This window comes from Triticum dicoccoides, chromosome 4A (assembly GCF_002162155.2).
Source record: "Triticum dicoccoides isolate Atlit2015 ecotype Zavitan chromosome 4A, WEW_v2.0, whole genome shotgun sequence".
In the NCBI taxonomy this organism is placed as follows: Eukaryota; Viridiplantae; Streptophyta; class Magnoliopsida; order Poales; family Poaceae; genus Triticum; species Triticum dicoccoides.
Genome location: NC_041386.1, coordinates 612,172,879 through 612,195,836, shown reverse-complemented (window position 1 = coordinate 612,195,836; position 22,958 = coordinate 612,172,879). Strand labels below are relative to the sequence as shown.

Here is a 22,958-nt window from a genome sequence, read left to right as displayed (position 1 = left end):
TTGGTGGAAATGTGGATCTAGATCCCCTCTCTCTTTTCCCTCAAAAACAAGCAAGAATCATGGGAGGGATTGAGAGAAAGTGAAGCCTTTTGGAGGTCAACAATGAAGGAGAAATCTTGCGAAGAACCATTAGGGGCAATGGGGAAGAAGACCCTCTTTATAGTGGGGGTTCAAATCCAACCGTTATGCACTCTGCTCATGGTCAAGCGGTACTACAGCTTGGAGCGGTAGTTCCAGTGCCGGCCAGTGTGTACTGTAGAGTACAAGCACTGTAGTTCCGTCAGAGCAGTACTACTAGCTATATTGAGCGGTACTACCACTAACTGTCACTAGATACAGAGGGACCAGCGGCACCAGAGCAGAAGTACTGCACAAAGCGGTACTACAATTTAACTATCGTCCAACTATAGCAAGAGCAAAATGGGCAACAGAAGCTTGCACACTCCTCGAACACAAGCGTAAGTAGCAGCAGTAGTAATAGGCGGAAGTACCGCACAAGTGGTACTACCGTGCTACTACCATGCCACTACCGCGAGCTAACAACGAGTAGATAGAAGGCATTTCCCAAGCGGCGGTAGCCACGGTAACTCATAGCGGAAGTACTACCTAAACGGTACTACCGTGAAGCCACGCGATAGTACCCCTTGGGCTCTGCCAAAAGGCCAAGCACAAACGAGGAAGGCAAGTAAGACCAAAACTGGCATAACTTCTGCAAATGAACTCTAAATTCAACAAACACAAGCTTGTTGGACATTTGACGACAAGCACTATGCAACAGCAAAGATAAACCCAAATCAATACATTTTACATTTTGCCTCATTCATTGATCAAAATTTTAAAAAATACCCTTGAAAAATTATTTATCAAAAATCCCCATACCATATCAAAATACCTTGTATAGTTTGTTATTATTCAACATTTATGGCTAAGATTTCTCTAAATTAGGATGAAAATAAAGTTGCAATTATACCAATAAATATTATCAAAAGTTCAGCGATTCTGCAAAACATAATCACACTAACCTGTGAACATTTTTTAGATAAATTACCGTAACAACATTGAAATGAAACTTTTATAATTTGTAAACACACCAGTTGGTCACTGTTAACATATCATCATTAAAAGATTAATCACCGGTTACTATAACAAGTCAAAAATATCTCCAAATTTAGAGTTTTATTGGTGCAATTCTACATCGTACATAAGGCATGTAAATAAAGTGATTTTCACATTCGTGCCTTGTTGGATAGTTTTGCCCTTAGTTTTGAACTATGCCCAGTTTTGCTCCTAAGCAAGTGTGTTTGATTATACAAATGCCCCTTATGTTTAATTTCCATCTTGTCAAAGACATGTCACCGTGACCATATATATCTTGTTGTTTAGGGAAAAACTGAGCACCCTTTGAAAGTAGGGGCAAAATCGTCTGGTGAGCACCGACTCAGGGCAGAAATGTAAAAATCTCTTAAATAAATATATTAATATTTGGTTCTCGTTTATGAGCGAAAAAGGGTATGCTTAGTGAAACCCACACATGTGCACTGAACCTCTTTTCATGGTGTGTAAACCAACGGACAAACCCAACGAATATCAACATATACAATACCAAATTAAGCTGACATCAATCCTTATCTTCATAAAATTGCTTTTTAGAAAATCTACAAGCCACTACTAAGGTAAACAATATCCATCATTGTTTTATATTTCTTATTTATAGCTTTGATATACTCTAATTCAAGTTGCAAATAAAAAGTCACGACTATAACAATCATTATCTGAGAAAATCATTTGGACTACAGATGTGATCACATTAAAATGTGTTCATCATTTGAAGAATTATATGTAGTAAATACAACAATATAAACACACACACACACACACACACACACATTGATGACACATTTCATATATTTCTTCTATTCGAGCAGAGCACACAATTAATACAAGATTTTCCACGATATATGTTAATAAATGGTTTCTATATATTTTGTATAATAGGAAGACATTAATCAATGATTTCAATATATATCTCGTATTCCAGCAAAGCACGGAACTAATAAAAGATTTTTCTCCATATAATAAGATAGATGCTAATAAATGAAGACATTAACGAACAATTTAGGTGTATATCTCGTATTCCAGCAAAGCATGCAATTAAAAGCTGCTTTTCATACATTATCAGTACACTGAACGTGTTTTGTCTCTGTGTACAACCAACATTAGATGCAGCCAACACCAACCAACGGTAGAGCACCACTCCACGGGCAAAAGAGCTCGCGTCACGCGCTCCCCTCCACTGCAGCCCATCTCCACAGGCAGTGCATCACTCACTGAGAGTCTATGTCCACCTACGCGTCCCTGGCCCTTCGTCCGCGTGTTCCATCTGTTTCAAAATATGTTTATGACTGATTCCAATAGTATACTTCTCGTATTCCAGCAAGACACAAAGTTAATATAATATTTTTCAAAATAAATGTGAAGGAATGGTTTCTATATATTTTGTATAATAAGAAGACATTAATGTATGATTTCAATATATTTCTCGTATTCCAGCAAAGCATAGAATTAATACAATATTTTTCTATATACTATAAGATGGATGCGAATAAATGAAGACATTAATGAACGATTTTGATGTATATCTCGTATTCCAGCAAATCACGCAATTGAAAGCTACTTTTGCATACGTTACCAGTACTACACTAAATGTGTTTTGTCTCTGTGTAGAACCGACCATAGACACAGCTAGGACCAACCGACGGTAGAGCACCGCGCCCCGCTCCATGGGTGAAAGAGCTTGCGTCACGCGCTCCGCAGGCAGGGCATCGCTCATTGACAGCCCATCTCCACCTACGCGTCCCCGGCCCCTCCTCCACGTGTTTCGTCCACCCGTCAGTTTCTTCTCCTTTGCTTCTCCCCGGAGGAATCCCTCCCATAGTCCCAGCCCTGTTTCCCTCGTGAGCTTCTCCTTTACCTTGCTCTCTCTCTCTCTCTAACCTCCTCCTCCCTCCCTCCCCGTTTGCTATGCCCGGAATCCGACCCTAGCCTGAGCTTCAGCGCGACCCTGATCCCTGTTCTGTTCGCCATGGATCACCCGCCACATCTCGACATCGACCTCAACGAGCCGCCGCCGCCATCGCCGCCGCATGAGTTCGCTGCCCCCATTTTTATGCCTCCGCCGCCGCTGCCGCCGCCGCCGCAACCCCAGCTCCCGCCTCCCGCCAACGTGCCTGCCCAGCTGCTGCTCCCGCACCAGGCCCGCGAGCTAGCGCTGGCGTATCACCGTGCGGAATCCTGGATGTCAGGTGCTGCTACGGCCAGTGCGGCCGGGACCGGTGGTTCATCGCAGGAGGTGCCGCCGCCGCCGGTTCTCCAGCCGCCCACTTTTGCTCGTCCACCGCTGCCACCGCCGCCGGTTCTCCGGTCGCCCACTTTTGCTCGTCCGCCGCTGCCGCCGCCGCCGGTTCTCCGGTCGCCCACTTTTGCTCGTCTGCCGCTGCCGCCGCCGCCGGTTCTCCAGTCGCCCACTTTTGCTCCTCGGCCGCTGCCGCCGGCGCCGGTTCTCCAGTCGCCCACTTTTGCTCCTCCGCCGCCGCCGCGGCCACCCCAGCTTCCGCCTCCTGCCAACGTGCAGGCTCAGCTGCTGCTCGCGCACCAAGCCCGCGATATAGCGCTGGCCTGCCAGCGTGGGGAATGGTGGAGGTCGGCCATTGGGGCCGCGACGGCAGGTTCGTCGGCGCAGGTGCCGCCTCCAGTGCCAGCGCAGCACCCGGGAGTAGCGGGGTGGGGCGGGAACCCGTGCGCGTCCTGCGGCCTCCCCGAGCTGCCCGGATCGACCATAATCTGCGACGCCTGTGAACGTGGGTTCCACAAATCATGCGTCCACGTCCTGCCTCCTCCGCCGCTGTCCACCCCTGGCGTGCCGGTGCGGCGTCCTCGGGTGGCCGTGAACAAGGACTGGATGTGCCCGGAATGTGCGGCAGGAGCCGTCACCGTCCAAGACATCACCAGGCAGTTATGTCAGCTCCCTCTTGATCACCTCCTTATGGTTTTACATGTTTTTTTGTTCAGCGAGTTTTATATATAGCTCTAAGAAGTACGTAGATTGTTGTTCATGCGTACGTCAAGTAATTCCCAGACGGAGAGGGAGTACTTTGCAGATGGTAATGGTGAGTCCAATCGAGAACGTGACATGATGGTTTGAGCCTGCTTGTTATATCGATCGCTGATGTTTGGTTTGCTACTTCTTATGATTAATTACACAGATATGCACTTGCTGTCAACAGTCTTTGGATTTTTCTGCTTTGCTTCACTGTTAGTAACCCTGTGACCTGCAAAATGACTTGGTTTACAGTAAATGCTAGTATAATTAGCAACTGGTAGCAGTGGCTTTCTAAAGCATTAGTAGTAAGAGTGCAGCATGCATGGTGTTAATTTAGTGGCTCCACTGAGTAATTCATGGTTTTCGTATGTTTCTCCCTGATTTACCACAAAAAAGAAGGGTATATGAGATACTGCAGCTAATTTGCTGTTGTCATCCTTTCACGGCAACGAGGGCATGCACAATGATAATTTTATTATGTTGTGGCACTAATTTGATTTGTGTTGTTAGTTTATTGCACTGGGTTTTGTCTTTTTGAGGAATTATTGCACTGGTATATATACCGGAGAAGTATATACTATGTTTTTTTTTCAAGGATAAGTTTTTCCTTTTTGAAAAGTAGAAGCCCCTTAGTTTATTAGCTACTTTGATTGATTGATGTTGTCGACCTATAAGTACTCCCTCCGTCCGGAAATATTTGTTATCAAAATGGATAAAAGGGGATGTATTTAGATGTATTTTAGTTCTAGATACATCTTTTTTTATCCATTTTGACAACAAGTATTTTCGGACGGAGTGAGTATATACTATGTTTTGTTTCAGGGATAACTTTTTTTAGTCGACTGAGGGATTTTTTTAGTCGACCGAGGGATGAGTATATAGTACGTGGTAATAGTTGTAGCCTTGTACGTGGATCTGTAAAAGCCCAAAGTTAACCAACCTCTCGAGTTGTATTACCCAAGCCCAAAACAAGCCCATGTTTTATCTTTAGGCCAGCACCGTGAGTTGACCTAGCCTACCATCTCCATCCAGTTGAGATCGATTCTGCGCCTGCCGCCGCGCGCGCTAGTCGATCGCCAGACGCCACAGATTAGAACGCCATGATAGCCGTCTCAGCTCGTGTAGATCCTCCTGCCGCCGTACCGATCGATGCGCCATGCCATCGAGTACACGACCCCGGCGATCACTTAATTTATTCCTCCAGCAATCGACCCTGAAGGTATACCGCGCAGTTATTCTTCTTGTATAACCTATAGTGTAATTAACGGGCTGACTTAGGGAGCAGGACAATTGATTAATTTATTGTCTTCCTTTTTTCCCGCTTTTGCTAAAGCACGTCTAGATGTGCCCAAGTATTGCACGGCCAAGTCATGCGGCCTCCTTGTGCTAATATAATGTTGTCACCCTTTCATGGCGTGAGGGCATGCGCAGTGATAATTTTATTTTGTTCTTGTTGTGGCGCTAATTTGATTTGTGTTCCTAGTTTATTGAAGTAGGACACACCTGCATGTTTGGGTGACAGCAATGTAGTTGTTCAGCCTTAGGAAATTTTAAAATCACCATGGCTTGCAATCTGTAGGAGAGAAATTTGTAGTTGTTCTTTTTCTTTCATTGCGAAGGTATCTTACTGGTTTCTCTTGCATTGGTGCATGATATTGCTGCCTGGCATTTTCTTTATCCAAAATTCTAGTATGCAAATTTGAACTAGTTCTCTCTACTGTGAGTCATCTCTTTTGTGGGTTCTCTTTCGGTCCATTAAGTTTGGGGTTCGGTATCACTTAGTATATTCCAGTAAATTAATGAATCTATCGATTGCTGTGATTAATTGAAGAATGGATCACTAGTAGTAGAGTAGAAGGAAATGGAGCATCAGCGACGAAGGTGTCTGGCTGCAGGGCTGTGGATGGAAATTAATCTGGAGGAAATGGTAGATGGGGATTCTGTCAGAAAAATGAGCTAGCCTTATTGATTGATTAGCGATGGTACAGTGGATCGGAACAACTAGAATGCCACCAACAATGAAGATCCAGGATAAACCGGAAGTTACATCAAAGTCCTTTCGATCTAATGTCTAGTGTTTGTCCATGTCTTCGGTGACGAAACCACAAAAGATCAAACATTCACAAGCCAGGCCAACCTTATAGGTTTTGAAGAGCCACATGAGTTGCCTAGCTCAAGTGGTGCAAACCTAATATGAACAAAAATATCGTGGTCGAGGGACACACCCCTTGCAAGGTAGGCTATCAAATTGTTGCTCGGATGTGCAACCAGTAGAGAAGGCACAAAACCCCTAATTAACGAGCATTGAGAATCACTAGCTCTATGAGCTAGATCGTGATGGTCACAATAGGGCGAGGATGGAGTTGGGAGACCACCATGGGGCCACCACTACCAAACACAAGCCTAACAAAGAAGGCACCTAAACTCCTAGCCAGGTATTGATCCTTACGTCCTAAGGCTAAATCGGTTGTCGAAGGCAAGGGAAATTGGCGGAGATTGAAATGGTCGATGATTCGTCCAACTGCAAGGGTTTCATCACATCAATCTCATGTACAAGGGGCATGTGAGCACAAGATGATGCATACAACTTCTATGAAAAGCCCATCATGGAGAGAGATCAAGTATATACTTGTGGTCGAACGCTTGTACCACCGCTCTTCGTGACGAACCATCTTCCACCACTAGAGCATGTGTCTTCATCCTCGTCTAAACATTTCGCTTGATAAGGAAAACCATGGTCCACGATTGTTCCAACACCAGCACCACAAAAGGGCTTCATCACTACTCTCCGTGAGTGGTGCCTTGCATGAGGAAGAACGGTTTTGAGATGTTTTTCAGGCGCGCGTGGGTCGAGCAATAGTATGAAGAAGCTGGTCCTACCACTAAGTAATTAATATTGACATTTCCAAATTTCAATGATGCCATAGGCTTAACTGATGTATAGTAAGAAAGACAAAAGGAGGGTGGGCAAAGTGCTGACATGGTCGATGGTTGAACACACTCATGTACCTCTAGTGGCACCTACCCATAGAACTTGTTCTTTTGTGTTCACATAATCCAGAAATCTTCTACAAGATTGAGTAGCCTCTACATTCTTGTTATGATTAGAATTTGTTGTGAGTCACAAGATTGTGAACAGTATCACTAACATCTCTTGCACTACAATGTATGTGACATCAAACAAACATGTACCGCGTCTTCCTGCTAGCATCCGTGCCTAACCTCTATCGCCATGGCAATCTATTTTGGTGCCTCTTGTGTAATTATCGTCGCGTCATTGCATAATATCAATGGGCATGACTCTTGTTCTTAGCTTTCGTTCTTCAGATTAAGTATTGTCGGCCTTGACCTCTCGACCTCGCTACACATTCTTTAGCTAGATCTCTAAAGGATCTTTTTAGTTTGGCATGTCCAGGGTTATTTGTTACTCCATCGAGTTCGTTTGTTTGTCTTCAACTTCATTCAAAGCCACAAAAATCATTTCAAAAAATGTGTCTCCTTTAGCTAATAATTTCCTTGGATTGTCAGAACCCTTCCTTATTTGAACAATTGCATTGAAGCCTTTCGATTTCTTTCTTCCCTGTGACCCATCCTAAGTAGATCAAGCATGGTCCAACTCCAATCTCTTCTCTCTCCCGTGACCTGTTTTCCCCGATGTTTTTCTTTTTTGACAAAGGGTGTTTTTCATTAACTCATAATGTAGCATCGAGTTATACAAGCATAATGAGCAAACACCCAACCTCGGGATAACTAAGATGCACATAGCCAACACTATGCATGCACACAAGGATCACATTGGCAAAAGGCAAAGTCATATAAGACAGAATCTATGCCAAGGTGAAAGAAAGAAAATAAAAAATCTGAAGTGATCCAAATAGGGATCAGCGATATACAACAACGACCATCGACACCAACCATCTTTTGACAACATTGTACTATGAGAAGGATTCTTTGAAAGAAAACACCCTCATCGAGGAATCTCAGCCGGATCCACCATCGAAGGCCAGTTCATGGGTCTTCACCCTAAAGATCAAGTCCAAGAAAACTCCAAGCAATGCCTTCAAGAGGGAAATGACGCAAAAGCGCCACCATTGCCAAGTATAACCAACCAAGGTTAGACCTAGGGTTTTCCCACGGGAGCTCAAGACCGGGTACTCTAGGAGCACCACCCAATCGAAGTCATCATATGTTGTCTCCTCCACTTTCCACTACCCCGGTAGCTTCATATGCGCATGGTCATGATGTGAGATGCCACGCAAGAGATGACCATGTCTGCATGAGCATGCAACCAAACCACTACAAGAGCCGCTTGCCACAACACGACACATACTTTGATGAGGGCGGAAGGTCACATGCATCACCCAAATCCCAAGTTTGAGATGATCAGGCATACCAGCACCATCCTCGCAAGTGGTAGGACATGACCGATCTACATGAGATAACATCACCACATGTCGCCACTACCATCGGCATCGCATGTGCAGCAGATTATGCTGGGATGGAGGACCCTGTCATGCATCACCAACAGTGATGTAGATCACGGATCTTGCTGGACCTGGAGGTTCAACCCTTCCGACGACCAATTTTCGGCCGATGTTGCGTCGATGGAGGTAGCACCAGTTAGTCAAGCATGACCAACAGTGCCCAACATCACACCAGCTAGATCGGGCGTTACGACCGCGACATATGCGGCATGGCCACCGTCACATCCCCTTTAATACATGGGTGATGGCCGCGACATTTGCTGCATCGCCACTACCTCATCCCTCCATGCCCTAACACCGAAGAGGTGCCTCGGGAGCAGTGCTAGCCCCTGTTAGATGAATAGGCTCTCCAGATTGGGGACATGGTGGTTGTGTCGGCTCCCTTTCCTTCGCCAGTTAGGGGCGTGCTGCAAGCCAATGCCATCAGGAATATGAAAGGTGTGCTACAGCTCCTGCCCAGCGATGAATTGTTGTCGCTGCTGCATCATGTCCGTCATTATTGAGTCAAGTCACCGCAAAGTACATCGCAAAGGACTACTAAATGACAACAGGAACGGATCCGCACCGCCGTCGCCAGCTGCACGGGCAAGCCCGGCTGCCACTCCTGGTGGCGGCGAGGAGAGGATACTCAGGAAGAGGTCCGCCTGAAATTGTGGATCAGCTTGCCGCCCGTGTCGCCCAGGCAGAGGACGAGGGGGCAGTTTTGGTTTGTTGGCTTCCCCAACATTGCCCTTTTGGCATTTATGTATAACCTTCTATGGAGTCTGTGACCATTGTCGCGGTTCAAAAATTATCGTCAATATGTTTCTACTTGCGGCTGCTATTGCTATTTTAACAATTTCCATTATTTTCCATTAAGTGGCAACTCTTTCTTACACCTTACTTGTAGATGGTCATTTGGTCTAACTCCTTATAAAGGTTTGATTTGAGATGTTATCCCATCTTTCTTTCTTGCATTTGACCAAACTATAAACATAGTTCTGATGTGAAATTGGAATCATCGTTGTGTCTCAAATTAAAGAGCTATTAGGTACTTTCTGAAGGCTTAGAGTAACAACCTCTCAAGGTTTAAACGTAATGTTTAATTGCCGGCGTCGTATGTATTTTCTGAGTTTAACGAGCCATGACACAATTCAGTGCATCTTCATAGAAGTCTGAGTGGGACCTTCTACACAACCGATTAGTTATGCTCATGAGACATTACATTTCAGCGCACACATCTATGGTGATTCTCCGGGAGGTATGCCATGGTATCCCCCTATGCTCGTGATGCCACCCTGCCACATTATGTGACCCACTGCAATCCTTTCCCACATTATGTCACCAGAATGCCTTTCTTAATGCTGAGTTATCTAAGGTCTATATACAAGGGCATCCATTAACCAAGTTATGTATTGAAAACCACTAATCATCTATTCTATTCTTTTAACATGACAACCAACTAAAAAATAGTGCGATATTTCGGCCTTATAGCGTTGCGATAATGTTTCTGGAAGGGTCACGATATGTTTTACCTAATTTGCTAGCTACGGTGCTAATCCCGCGCTAAGCAAAAAAATGTTTTAGCATTTTAGCATACACCCAGCCCATCTTACATCGGGCCAATCCACTCTCACTCTCTCTCGCAGACGCAACACATACAACAGCCCATCGACCTAACCTAGCCAAATCGTCACCCTCATTCCCCATTTTCCACCAGTTCGATAGCTCGTGACCTAGGGCTGTGGAGGCTCTTGAAGGGGAGCGTCGGCGAACGCCGCTCTTGAAGGGGAGTGGCAGCGGCATCTCGTGACTCGTGAGTGAAGGGGTGGCGGTTTGTGAGCGCCAGAAGCTTCTTTTCTTCTCATCTTCGAGTAGCGGCGTCGGCCACGCCACCAACTCCAGTAAGTCAGTCGCGCAACGCCCATGTCAGCCAAGCCGCCGATGCCGGCAAGCCAGCCAGCAGATGAGAGCCTCCTTTCTTCATCCCGTCTCCAAGTAGCAGTGTCGGCCTCATTCTACTTCCTCCCCCAAATCCCCATCCGCGTCGCCCCCTTGCTGCTCCTGTCACCATGGCAGAGGAAGCTAGTCGCGCTGAACTTGCCGCTGCCATGCTGCTCCTAGTCGCCAGCCATTGCTATTTTTTTCATTGATGACAACTCTCACATGGCTGCAAATTTTTCTGATAAGTAAATACGCATTTTACCCAATTGTTAGGAAATGACGCCTTTCCATTATTAAAGCATTTCAAGATCATATACAACACATACGATTAATTATGCGAGCATTTGTGAAACATGTGATGGATTCCGACCTGACTTGAAGTGTAGGTTAGAGTGCACTGATGTTATGGTTTTAGTCCTTTCCTATTTTGGTTGAGTTATTCCATAATATTGCAAGGATGGTCTCCTTTGGAGACTGGGCCATGGTCACGTGTCGGATTGCTTGGTTCTTGTATTTTCAAAGGATATATTTCACACTAATTTATAGAAAAAGAATGTCAGTCAGAAAGTAACGTTCTATGCTTTCGGTCATCAACCCTCACACATGCCCTTTTTCCCAACTTCTCATCCACTTATTTTAATATCACATTTAGATCCACATAAATACAAAGGCTTATGTACAGAAATCGTTCAACCAGGTGTCCCTACACCAAATTGTTCTACTTTATTGTTTATATACACAGCCATTTCTTGTAAGATATACATGCTGGAATGGTGACATGGAGTTTGTTAAATGTATATAAAGTACCTTTAGTGATTATTAGCAAGACGGTGCCATCATTCTGTACAATGTTTAGTTATCTTGATGATTGTTGTTCTGTACCTTTAGTGATATTATGGCGTTGAATTTTCTTAATTGTATCGTCTTTGCATATAAGTGTTAAAAGAAGTTTATATAACTATAACAGTTGAATAGGTTGCCCCCCAATAATTCTCAGTGGTACTGCAAACTAAATTGTAGAACAATCAAATCATTATTGTCCTTACATTGTTTTAGACTACTTTTATGTGCTATGCTGAAGAGAATAAGCGCTGAAAGCATGCCTGCATTTACCATAGCTGGTTCATCGTGTTACAGAGCAGTGCTTTCATTATTCTACATGATGCTCGCTGTTTTATTGACAAGTGGTTATTGTTTTGACTACTCTTGAAAGATCTGTTCAAAGGAAAAAAAACTTCTGATTTCTTGATATTCTGTTTATTGCAAAGAAAATTGAAACTACAAGTAACTTGTGGCAACTATTTAGCGATAAACTTTATAAACTGGACTGTGTTTTGGGTGCTCTGAAATAATAATATCAGAAATGTTATAGGAAGTTTTCTTATAACCTTTGTTGTACAGACATTATCATCAGAAGAGAGTTAATATTTTCTTTTGATCCTCGCAGAGTAAGTGTTGCTGATGGAGCTCATTTGACTGAATTGGCTACTCCACATTTTGAGGGGCTGCAATTGAATAATACAACTCTTTATGGTAAGGATATTAGAACAATCATATGTACTGCAAGGGAGATGTATTTGCTTTTTGTTGGAGATTTTTCACACCTTTTATGCACTGTAACTTCTGCTTGCCCCCGTGTTCAGTGCATGTGTGGCAAGGCGTAGTATGTGTTTATCCATATAGGGAAATTTAATTCCAGTTCGAAAAAATTATGGGTTCTGCAACTGTTTTGAAGCTATAGCTGTCTGGTCTCTAAAGTAACTATTGACCATCATTGGTGGCTATCATGTTGCAGATGGGAATAACTTTGTGCCAGCATTTGGTCTTCCTCATTGTTTTAGCATGAGACAAGAATTTCCTCCCGTGGATCAAGATTTCATTGCTGATGGAAACATAGAACAGAGGTCAAATCACACACACCGCAGGAGAAGAGATTTTCCAAAAACATCAGCATTGCGCAAGTTTTCTGAGAAGCACGAGTTTGGAAGTTCCAGCACTTCTATGGAGCCATCATATTTTCTGAAAGCAACAGCCCCGAGTCCTACAGAAGAAAGAAATCCACCAAAGCCTCCAAAATTTCTTGCGGAAAACTGCAACCGTCAACCACATCATCACAGCGTGAGTATCTCATTACCTGTTTCAGATTCTGTTTCTTCATCCGGTGTCCATTTTAGATGTTATTGTTTACTACTGGTACAGCCTTTGTTTTTTTATACTGCAGCTTATCTTACGTTCACTTTGGCGCTAATTTTGATAACACTGCTTTGTTGTGTTGTTACTCTAGGTTGGCCTACCTGTTCAATATCAAGATTTCTTCATAACTAACTTGGGAGAAATCGATAAACATGCATGCTACCACAATTGTCACCAGATATGGCCAGTGGGTTTTACATCTTACTGGCATGATAGAGTTACTGGTTCACTGCTTGAGTGTGAGGTGTGTGATGGAGGAAGTTCTGGGCCCTTGTTTAAGGTCAGAAGGTTACCATGTTCAGCATTCCCCCTTCCAGAAGCTTCAACTATTCTCTCCCAGAATGGTGCAAGAATGGCCGATACAACTGAAACAAAGGAAAGTGGCAGTTTTATCAGAGATACTGCTAATGATATGGATGATAATATTTATATGATTATCGATATTCCCTCTGAGACCAAACAAGATTTGTTATCATGTCTTACCAATGATACGGAGGAGAAAAGGACTTCTTTGGGTTGCAATGATATACAGAGTTCAAATATGATGTCACAAATACTACCATCAAATTCTGAGAATGCTCCACCAAGTAAAGAAGCCAATATTAATGACCAAATTGGGGAGTTTACATTTGAGGGAACATCATCCTCTTCAGTATGGGGGATGATTTCTTCTGCTATGATGGAAGCTTGTGAAAAAATGTACAGGGAACATGGGCATCTGGTATTCTCATGCACGCACAGCAGTGAAAATCATTTATTAAACAAGGGGAGTGGATGTCAGAACTTTGATGGTCCTTACGCTCCCCTAACTAGATTTTGCTCGTCCAATGGCCCCAGTATACCACGAGTTACAGAAAAGAAGAATGATGTGGAATCTACTTATACATTACTGAAGAATTGGTTATACCATGATAGAATTGGGCTTGATTTGGAATTTGTTCAAGAAATTGTGGAGTCTCTTCCTAGATCCAGGTCTTGCATAAACTACCAGTTCTTGTGCAATAGGACCGAATTTCACTCTTCTGTGACAGTTGCAAGTGGTTTACTTTTATCTGTGCATAAAGATGGTCAAAGTAATGGAGATACGTCATATCATAGACATGGTGCGGTGACTGGGCTACATGATCATGCTCAGCCCAGCGCTTCTAGCATCCGCGAGCTACCTCCAGGACGTCCTATTAGCCATAAACTTCAACCAGAATCGGCGGCAGATGTTTTCCAGGTAGCTCTTTAAATATCTCTCACAGTTTCTGCTATTTCAAGAAACACATCTTTACAAAGTTGTGCATTTCCTTTTTATTCTTGCATCCATCTCATTGAAATTTTCTTCCAGATATGGGAGTTCTTGGGGCGCTTTGCCGAAATCATTGATCTCAAAGAAGTGCCTTCATACGAACAATTAGAAGATGAACTTGCTGACCCATGGCCAATTTGTGCAAGTCCGGAAGAAACACTGTCAAAGGGCATTCAACAATGTAGGGATTACTCTTCACCAATGAATAATTCCCCTGCAAATGCTTCTACATCACATTCAAATAGTGAATCTGGTCTCTCCAATAATGAAGAGATTGTGTCTGTATTTATTCCTGTTGAAACTTCCTCTATGAAGGAAGCTTGTGTAGATAAATTGGCAGCCAAGACACTTGGGAGGTGCACTGGTACAGTATTGCCTGGGGTTCATCTTGCACTCATTAAGGTTCTTTTTGGTGAGGTATTATCAAAGCTGAACATTGACCCGAAAGATTCAAAACCCAGGCGTGGAAGAAAGGACACTGAGAACCTTATTTCAACAAAGGATTTTAACTTTGATATGCTAACTGCTAACAAGTTGACTTGGCCAGAGTTGGCTAGAAGGTATATGTTAGCTATTTCTTCCAAAAATGGGTGCATGGATGTGTCAAATATTTCCAGTCGAGAAAGGGTGAAGTTATTCCGCTGCCTACACGGTGATGGTGGCATATTGTGCGGAGCAGTACCTGGGGTTGCCGGCATGGAGAAGGATGCCCTGGTAAGCATTTTACTTCTACAATTAGTTGAACCTTGTGATTCATTTGGATCGTGCCTTCCTTTCCTTATTCAATCAGACATGAGCTGTAGTCTTTAGCTTTCTGTATGCTATGGTTATTTGCTATCTGTTTTTAGTTTTTTCTTCAACTTTTTATTAATATTTGCTTTGATTGCAACCCTGTACAATTATATTATACACATTAACTCTTTATAACAGTATGTTTCTATGTTGTTTCTACGAGGGACATAAGACATATCCCTGTTTTATCCTGCTTAGGAAAAAACCTTGGTTTTTTGGGTTACCTGTCACCATCAGTATTGCTTTATATTTTATAGGGTAAAACAACAGGGAATGCCATTACTCTGTATTTATATGTACTTTGTAGTAATAATAAAAAGAGGTATGTACAAGCCTAGCAAGGCGAGTATAATCAGTTGACTCTGCCCATTTGTTTTTTCTATGATTTTATTCAGAGCATTTGCACTTGTTTGCAGAAATTTTGTTGTTAAATATTATAAATTTCCTGTGTTCTTATTTTAGATGATGGTAAATTTTATGTGAATTTTTGCTGCCCTTTAATTATTGTCTTGTATTTTCAGCTGCTTCTGGAGGCGGAGAACTTGATATGCACTTCTCTATCAAGTGAAGGAAACAAGGTTTTTATGATGGATTACAAGTATTCTGCTGAGGTGCCTATTGCTGATGATAGAACATTGCCAGATTGGGCAAAAGCACTAGAGCCTGTGAGAAAATTACCGACAAATGTGGGAACGCGAATTAGAAATTGTGTTTATGAAGCTTTGGACCAAAAACCACCAGAATGGGCAAGGAAAATTTTGGAACATTCGATAAGTAAAGAGGTCTACAAGGCTAATGCATCTGGACCAACCAAGGTTAGTAATGCTCCTGCAGGCTGCAGTCATTGTATTATTGTTGTTCCAGACTGTGTTTATCTTCCTTTTTCTGGCTTTGACCTGCTCTCAGGCCCTTATAAAAACCTTTTTATTGATAGATCGATCTGCAATGCTTATGTTGTTTTTCTCATAAAAAGTAACGAGTTGCAAAAATATAAGTATGAGTTTGTATTACTTTATGTTTTAGTACGTTTGTTGTGTGGGGGCGGTCTAGATTAGAACTCCTCATGTATTTTGGCCTTAGCCGGCAATACGAATGCATAAATTCCATTTTTTAGTTCCCCTAACACTTCTTTTGTTTTACCATTTTATGAGATGAAGTATTGTATCCCTTTGAAAGGATGACAGGAATGGTTGAAGAATTTTGCTTGAAACCTTGAAAACCAGTCAGATGATGTATTTTGTATTTACATGTTTTTGCTTATTTAGCCTGAACAGGAAACTTCGGTTAACATGAACTTGCTGTCAGCATCACAGTTTAACCAAAGTTTTACTATTTATATAGCTGCCAGAAGAGGAGTCAGTGCATAGCACGGCCATGCTTATGCTGTATTTGAAGAAATGCATTCGCTCGCTGCCTTATTAGACTTATTCTTTGCCATGATACTTTTGCTATCTTTTCTTTTGAGGACCCTTGTGACTAGGGGACTATTTGGAAAATAAACTAAAATATTTTTTTTCTTGTTATAGAAAGCTGTTTTATCTGTGTTGTCAGAGGCATGCCGTGTAATAGTGCCACAAAAGCCTGAAAACCAAAGAAATGAAAGGAAAACTGTTTCCATCTCAGAGATTATCTTGAAGAAGTGCCGTATTGCTCTGCGCCATGTCATTTCCTCAGATGAATATAAGCTTTTTCGGAATATGCTTAGAACTATTCTAGTGAACTCTAATGAGTATGAGGATCAGGGCATCCTTGGATTTTTTGGTATGGTGCCACGCCCTTTGGACTTCCGCACAATTGATATAAGGTTGGCTATGGGAGCTTACTGTGGGTCCTGGGAGACTTTTTTTGAGGATGTGCAAGAGGTACATTTTTCTTTAACAGCATTTTTTGTATTATGCTATGGTCATACGTATGGGATATTTTCTCATATTTTCCGTGGATGACTTCATGGTCCTGGGAGACTGTTCGATCAGCAAAGGATTTGTAACAGACAGTGTGCTGAAACTAGAAAATCAAGCTGAGAGTTAGCTTCTGTATAAACTAGAAAAATTGCTGATCTGTTATGTGTTTACTTGCAGGTAATCCGTAATCTGCGCACTGCATGTGCAGATCGAACGGATATAGTGGAAATGATTCTGGAATTCTCTAAGAGTTTTGAATTGCATAAGACAGAGGTTTGTTATCCCTTTCTGTATGGTAGTTTACTATGCTGATTTGAGTATATATTAGCTTACTGTTAAATTTTCTGTTTACTAAGTTATATTACCAATGATTTTAGTAAACCTTTTGGCTTTCTGTTCTTTTTACATGGCTGGTGCAGGTGCTCGACCTTGTTCAGAAATTTGATTGCTACCTGTCTAGTGAGAATACTGGTTCAGAAATCCATGGGGATCTACAGGATATTCTGACAGCAACAACCAAATTACCTAAAGCTCCATGGGAGTATGGTACTTGCAAAGTGTGTGGGATTGATAGAGACGATCACATTGTTCTCCTGTGTGATGGTTGTGACTCGGAATACCATATTTACTGCTTGAAGCCACCACTAGCTTGTATACCACGAGGAGACTGGTTCTGCCCACCGTGCATGTTAAAGCTGGAGAAGTCACATCTTGACCAAGGTGCTCAGGATTTTAAACGACAACGAAAAGGAGCAGAGTCTTATGCATTTCACGGCAAACCATCGTGCATGTTAGGTCAAAGGAAATCACATCTTGACCAGGGTGTTCAGGATTTGGAACCACAACGGAAAGGACCCTATCATGACATGCTTATTAAGTTAGCTGCAGCAGTGGCACAAAAGGAGTACTGGGAGCTTAGCACACAAGAGGTATGGTTTTCTCTTCTATGTTTCATGTAGATATCTCTATTTTTTAGTGTTTGGAAGTTTTAGTTCTTTTTGTATTGCACATTTCGCTGTACTCCTTTATATGATTTTACTTGGTCTAATCATCTTTTTTCTCTATTATTTTACGGTATACCTAATCATTTCTCTGTGTGCTGATTTTCATAGTGTACAAAGTGACAACCTCCATTTTCTAACATTTATCTTCAAAATGCAGAGAATAGATATGCTGAAATTTCTTTGTGATGAAATGCTCAACACAGTCCTGATAAGAGAACATATAGAAAAATGTCCAGAAAAGTTCAATGATCTCCAGAAGAAATTTTATGCTTTGAATTTTGAATTGAAGGATTTGAAAGATAAGGAGGAAATGAGGACTTCATATGGTGAAATGGATACTTTATCGGACCAGATTTCAAAAGTGCAGGAGTCAATTGGCACCGTAGAGTCAGAGCTTAATATGGCATCCCTGAGAAGAGATTGTCTTGGAAAGGATTCCTTGGGTCGATTGTACTGCGTTTTAGGACGATCTGGTAAACGTCCTTTGCTGGTCGTTGATGGAAGCATGCTGATAAGCCAGGAGAGGGAACCACCATCTACTTCTGATTGTAAAGGATGGAATTCTGCATCTGTTGTCATTTATGAATCAGATGAAGAAATCCGTAGTCTTGTTGACTGGCTAAGGGAATACGATCCAAGAGAGAAGGAGCTGAAACGTGGTATCCAACAGTACTGGCAGCGGCAGCGGCATCTTCATCACCAGCTGGGTAATTTTGTTCTCAGTGATCCTCCAGTATCATCCAATGGGTCGTCGAACAGCAGCGAGCAGCAGCTTATGGAACTTCCCAGTACCAAGGCTGCAGCAATTTTGGGGAAAACATGCCGCTGCGACTGCTTAGAGCCTATATGGCCTGCTAAACACCACTGCACAGCATGTCATGAGACTTACTTCACGTCAATGGAGTATGAAGATCATGCTGGAAAGTGCAATGGACATGTCAACAAGAAGAAGGATTCTGTTCGTCCTAGCTCCACCTCTGGGTCCACAAAACCGATGAAGTCATGCCCATATGACTTTGAAGAGATTTGCAGAAAATTTGCCACCAATGATTCTAACAAGGAGATAGTGAAGGATATTGGACTTATTGGATCAAACGGAGTTCCGTCTTTTGTCCCTTCACGTGCAGCTTTTATTGATGCTCCAGTCATTCTGAATAAAAACAAAAAGCAAGATGGCATCCCAAATGATGATTGTGTTTCCAGCTCCTTAGAGGATTGCCAGGCAATGTCTACACAAAAGTTATTGCAGGAGGGGTCCAATTCTGCTCAAGATTGTCCTGCAGCTAGTACTTCCTGTGATGAAAATGTGTCAAAAACTAAGGAGCCAGCCCCTGATACCGATACTACTTCCTGTGAGGAAGCAGCATCTTCTGCAACAGACAAGCCAACAAGATTGCTGGCTGTTAATGGTGGCTTGGTTCCGGAGTCATCATTGAGACCTCTTACAGGAAGAAACTCCCATATCCTAAAGCAACAGAAGATCAATTTGCTTGATATAGAAGCAGCGTTGCCTGAGGGAGCTTTCAGAGCCTCAAAGTCTCAACAGATGAGAAGGCGTTCATGGCGTTCATTTGTGAAGCGTGCAGAATCAATATCTGAGGTGACTTCATCATCTATTTGTTCACCTTAATTCGTCATACAAAATATATATCTATCTACTATGTAGTGTTTATTATTTTTATGCCTGTCCATTAAAAGCTCTCTAACATCATATCCATATATACAACATAAATGCTTGAGAGCCAGCGCTGTCATTATCCATTGCACTGATTAATCGTATCTGTTCTGTGCCTCTTCCAGATGGTAGTGGCGACCAGTGTCTTGGAGAATATGATAAAATCCGAATTCCTCAACAAGGATTGGTGGTACTGGTCCTCCTTCACAGTTGCTATCAAGACATCAACTGTATCCTCACTCGCTCTCAGGATCCACACTCTCGACAACTGTATCATGTACACCAAGGAGCCTAACACCGTGCCGCCAGCTGACAGTACAAAGGTTGTCAACATGGGGAGGAGGGGGAAAGAGCCAGAACCATCAGCGTCGTAATCTGCGCCACTATTTGTATACCCAAACTTAGATGTTCCGCTTTGTATTGTGCAACAATGTGACGCTGTGGTGATAGAGATGGTATAGACAGATTCTTTGGTTATGTGGCCCTTTGAGGCTTTAGGCTAAGCTTTGATTCTGGTGCTCCTGCAAGGCTGCAACCTTGACCGTTCATCTTAATGCCGGCGAAGAAGGAAATGCATTGTTTCGAGGATAGTTGTGTGCCTTATATCTACCAGACTATAGTTGTGTGCCTTATATATGTTAGTGCCGGCGAAGAAGGAAATGCATTGTTTCGAGGATAGAAGCGGCAAGATCTGGCGTTTAATTTTTCCGCCAGGAGCAGCTGCACGCGAGCGTAGTTTTTCCTTTTGGCCTAACCTATTTTGGCTTTCAGGGATACAGATAATTTATGTTAGGTCTGAGAAGCCGAGGATCTGGTGCCATTTGTACCCACCTTCACATGATTGACAGCACTCTCGCACTGCTCCAGCGCATCCTTCATCACCTCACGCCGGTGAATTTGCCATGAAGGACATGGGCCCTCTGCACTTCTTCCTTGGTATTCACGTCATGTGCACCGCCGGTTGCTTCTTCCTCTACCAACAGAAGTACGCTGAGGACTTGCTCGACCATGCTGCCATGGACACCTGCAAATCCTCCCCCTAGTGGCGGAGCTACACAGAAATATTTAGGCGGGCCAGGCAAACGAGTGCATTATTTTACTTCAAAATTACGATGAATCATACTACATCATTGAACATTAGTCGGTGCATAATTTTTAACTAGATCAGCAGATATACTAACCCTTCGCTGCTTGCTGTGCTGCTGCTTTTCGGCTGCTCCTTGTGGCCACTAGTGCTCCATGGCTAGCGTCAATCCAGCGTAAAAGGGGTTAGGTGGTGTCTGCCAGTGAACTGGATTCATCGGCTACCAAAGCATAGTATATGAAATTATGAATGGAAAAACACTGAGATCCTGGGCGGGCCATGGCCAGTTTGGCCTTGCCGTAGCTCCGCCATTCTCCCCCACGCTAATTGACACCAAAGTGCAAGCTCCCGCAGGCTGACAGGTCGCGCCTCGCGCGTCGATGATCCCTCCGCCTACTCCAGCCCCGTCGGGGTGCTGGCCTACGCCGTGCAAAATACTCCGTGTTTGCCTGCATATGCATGACGCACGAATCTGCCGCCAGCAGCTCATCAAGCGGGCACTTCAGTACCTGTGTGGGACGCCATCTCTCGGCTTGCACCTCCGCACAACGCCGAGCTTGGATCTGTGCACCTTCACCAACGCTGATTGCGTCGGCTGCCCCGACACTCGATGCTCGACGTTCAGGTTCTGCATCTACCTTGGTAATGCCCTCATCTCCTAGTCTTCGAAGCGACAAGGTCTCCCAGTCCAGTGCCGAGGCAGAATATTGTCGAATTGCCAACACGGTTGCAGAGTGCGTCTGGCTAACGCCAGCTGCTTGGTGAGCTCCTCACCCCGGTGACCAAGGCCACGCTCATCTTCTGCGACAATCTCTCAGCGGTGTATCTCTCAACGAAGAGCTGGACATCCATTTCGTCCGCGAACGTGTCACCCTTGGCAAGTTCCGCATACTCCACATACCCACCAAGCAGCAGCCCACTGATATCATGACCAAAAGCTCACCAAGTGATGGGAGCACCGCAAGCCCGAAAGTTCATCTCAACTCCTCGGACTTGCTTGCTCCGCAGGCCAACTTCCAGTGGCTCGGTTCTTGTCCTTGGGCGCCGTGATTTAGAGGCTTAGAGCTGATTGCAGATAGGTAAATCATCTATGCATCTTGATTAACCCACGAGTTTATATACTTCTGTCCAGTAGGTTTGTAGTAGATGTGGGTACAAGTTACTTGATCTAACAGGGATGAGAGGAGGGGAATGGCGGCAGTGGAGCAGAACAAATGGCTGGCTCACACAAATGTCAGTTTTCATCGGTTAGATATCAGACTCATTCCCTCGATTTTGTTCTGTCCAGTAGGTTATGTGTGTACAGGTTACTCGAGTTTTATTGTCACTCGGTTAATCCCTGTCATATACAATCACAAGTTGCATTCCAAATTCATGAAACAAGCAGTTTATTGCCGTTTGCTCAATCCATCCATGTCATATAGAATTAGAAGTCACATCATAAATTTGTGAAACAAACATTACATCCGGTTAATCACAGTTACATGTTACTCGAGGTTGTGTAGCAGAAACAAGGAGTTGCATCACCAATCAGTGATTATAAAATCGATCTGGGCATCAATTTTTCTTGTTTGCAAGTCAGGCTGGACGGAGCGAGCGGGCTTTTTGGCCCGCTCGTGGACCGACCAGGACCAGACCGATCGGTCCCGGCCCGCTGGAAAAACTGGCCGGTCCGAACTGGGAATATCAGCCGAAAATCGACCGGTCCGGTCCGTCTTAGAGCATCTCCAACAGGCGCCGGTCACGCCGCGCGCAAAAAACACATATGCCGCGCGCGTATCGGCTGGTTTGGCGCGGCGCGCAGCGCTGGCTCCAGCGGCCGCGCTAAAATGCAGCGCGCTTGCGTCGCTCCAGCAGCGCGCCAAAATGCAGCGCGCACGACTCACCGTTGCATTGCATATGGCATATTTCAACACAAAATGATGCACATTTTCAACAAAATAAAAATTTCACACAAACAAGTTGATGAAGTTCATGCCCACAAGTTTAAAATCATGCCCACAAGTTCATCCAACCAAGTTCAAAATGCAAATCAAGTTCAATACACAAAGGAAAGACACATCATTCCTCATCCTCGTCCTCGTCTTCGTCCTCGTCCTCATCTTCGGAAGATGATTCTTCCGCCTCCGAAGATGAATCTTCCTCCCTCTCGCGCACCGCATCACGTGAAGCTCCGACGGTGTTGGCAAGATCTTCAACGGCATCTTCATGGGAATGTGTGCGAGGAGGCTCATCGAAAGACATTCCACCCATGGCGGCCGGAGGTGCACCCATGCCTCCCATGAGAGAAGCAAAACTCATGCCTCCCATCGTGGCCATAGCGTCGGGGGTGCTCCAAAGCCAGCCATGCCTCCCATTGCACCTAAACCGCCCACGGTACCTCCGAAGCCACCCATGGCACCCATGGCGCCGAGGCCACCGCCACCCATGGCGCCGAGGCCACCGCCACCCATTGCACGAACCATGGCTCTTTTTTGGATCAAGACTTCTTGTTGGGCAAGATTGACAT

General features: G+C 43.8%; 1 protein-coding gene across 1 annotated transcript; it reads left to right on the top strand.

Annotated features, from left to right (window-relative positions):
• Positions 1-3,793: 3,793 nt before the first annotated feature.
• LOC119287329 (methyl-CpG-binding domain-containing protein 9-like) lies at positions 3,794-19,955 on the top strand. The gene is made up of 11 exons (XM_037566855.1): positions 3,794-4,011; positions 11,954-12,039; positions 12,302-12,624; positions 12,791-13,921; positions 14,033-14,707; positions 15,307-15,600; positions 16,312-16,647; positions 16,864-16,959; positions 17,106-17,615; positions 17,848-19,290; positions 19,491-19,955. The coding sequence occupies exons 1-11, from the start codon at positions 3,959-3,961 to the stop codon at positions 19,737-19,739; spliced, it is 5,196 nt and encodes a 1,731-aa protein (XP_037422752.1). The 5' UTR covers positions 3,794-3,958; the 3' UTR covers positions 19,740-19,955.
• The last annotated feature ends 3,003 nt before the right edge of the window (positions 19,956-22,958 follow it).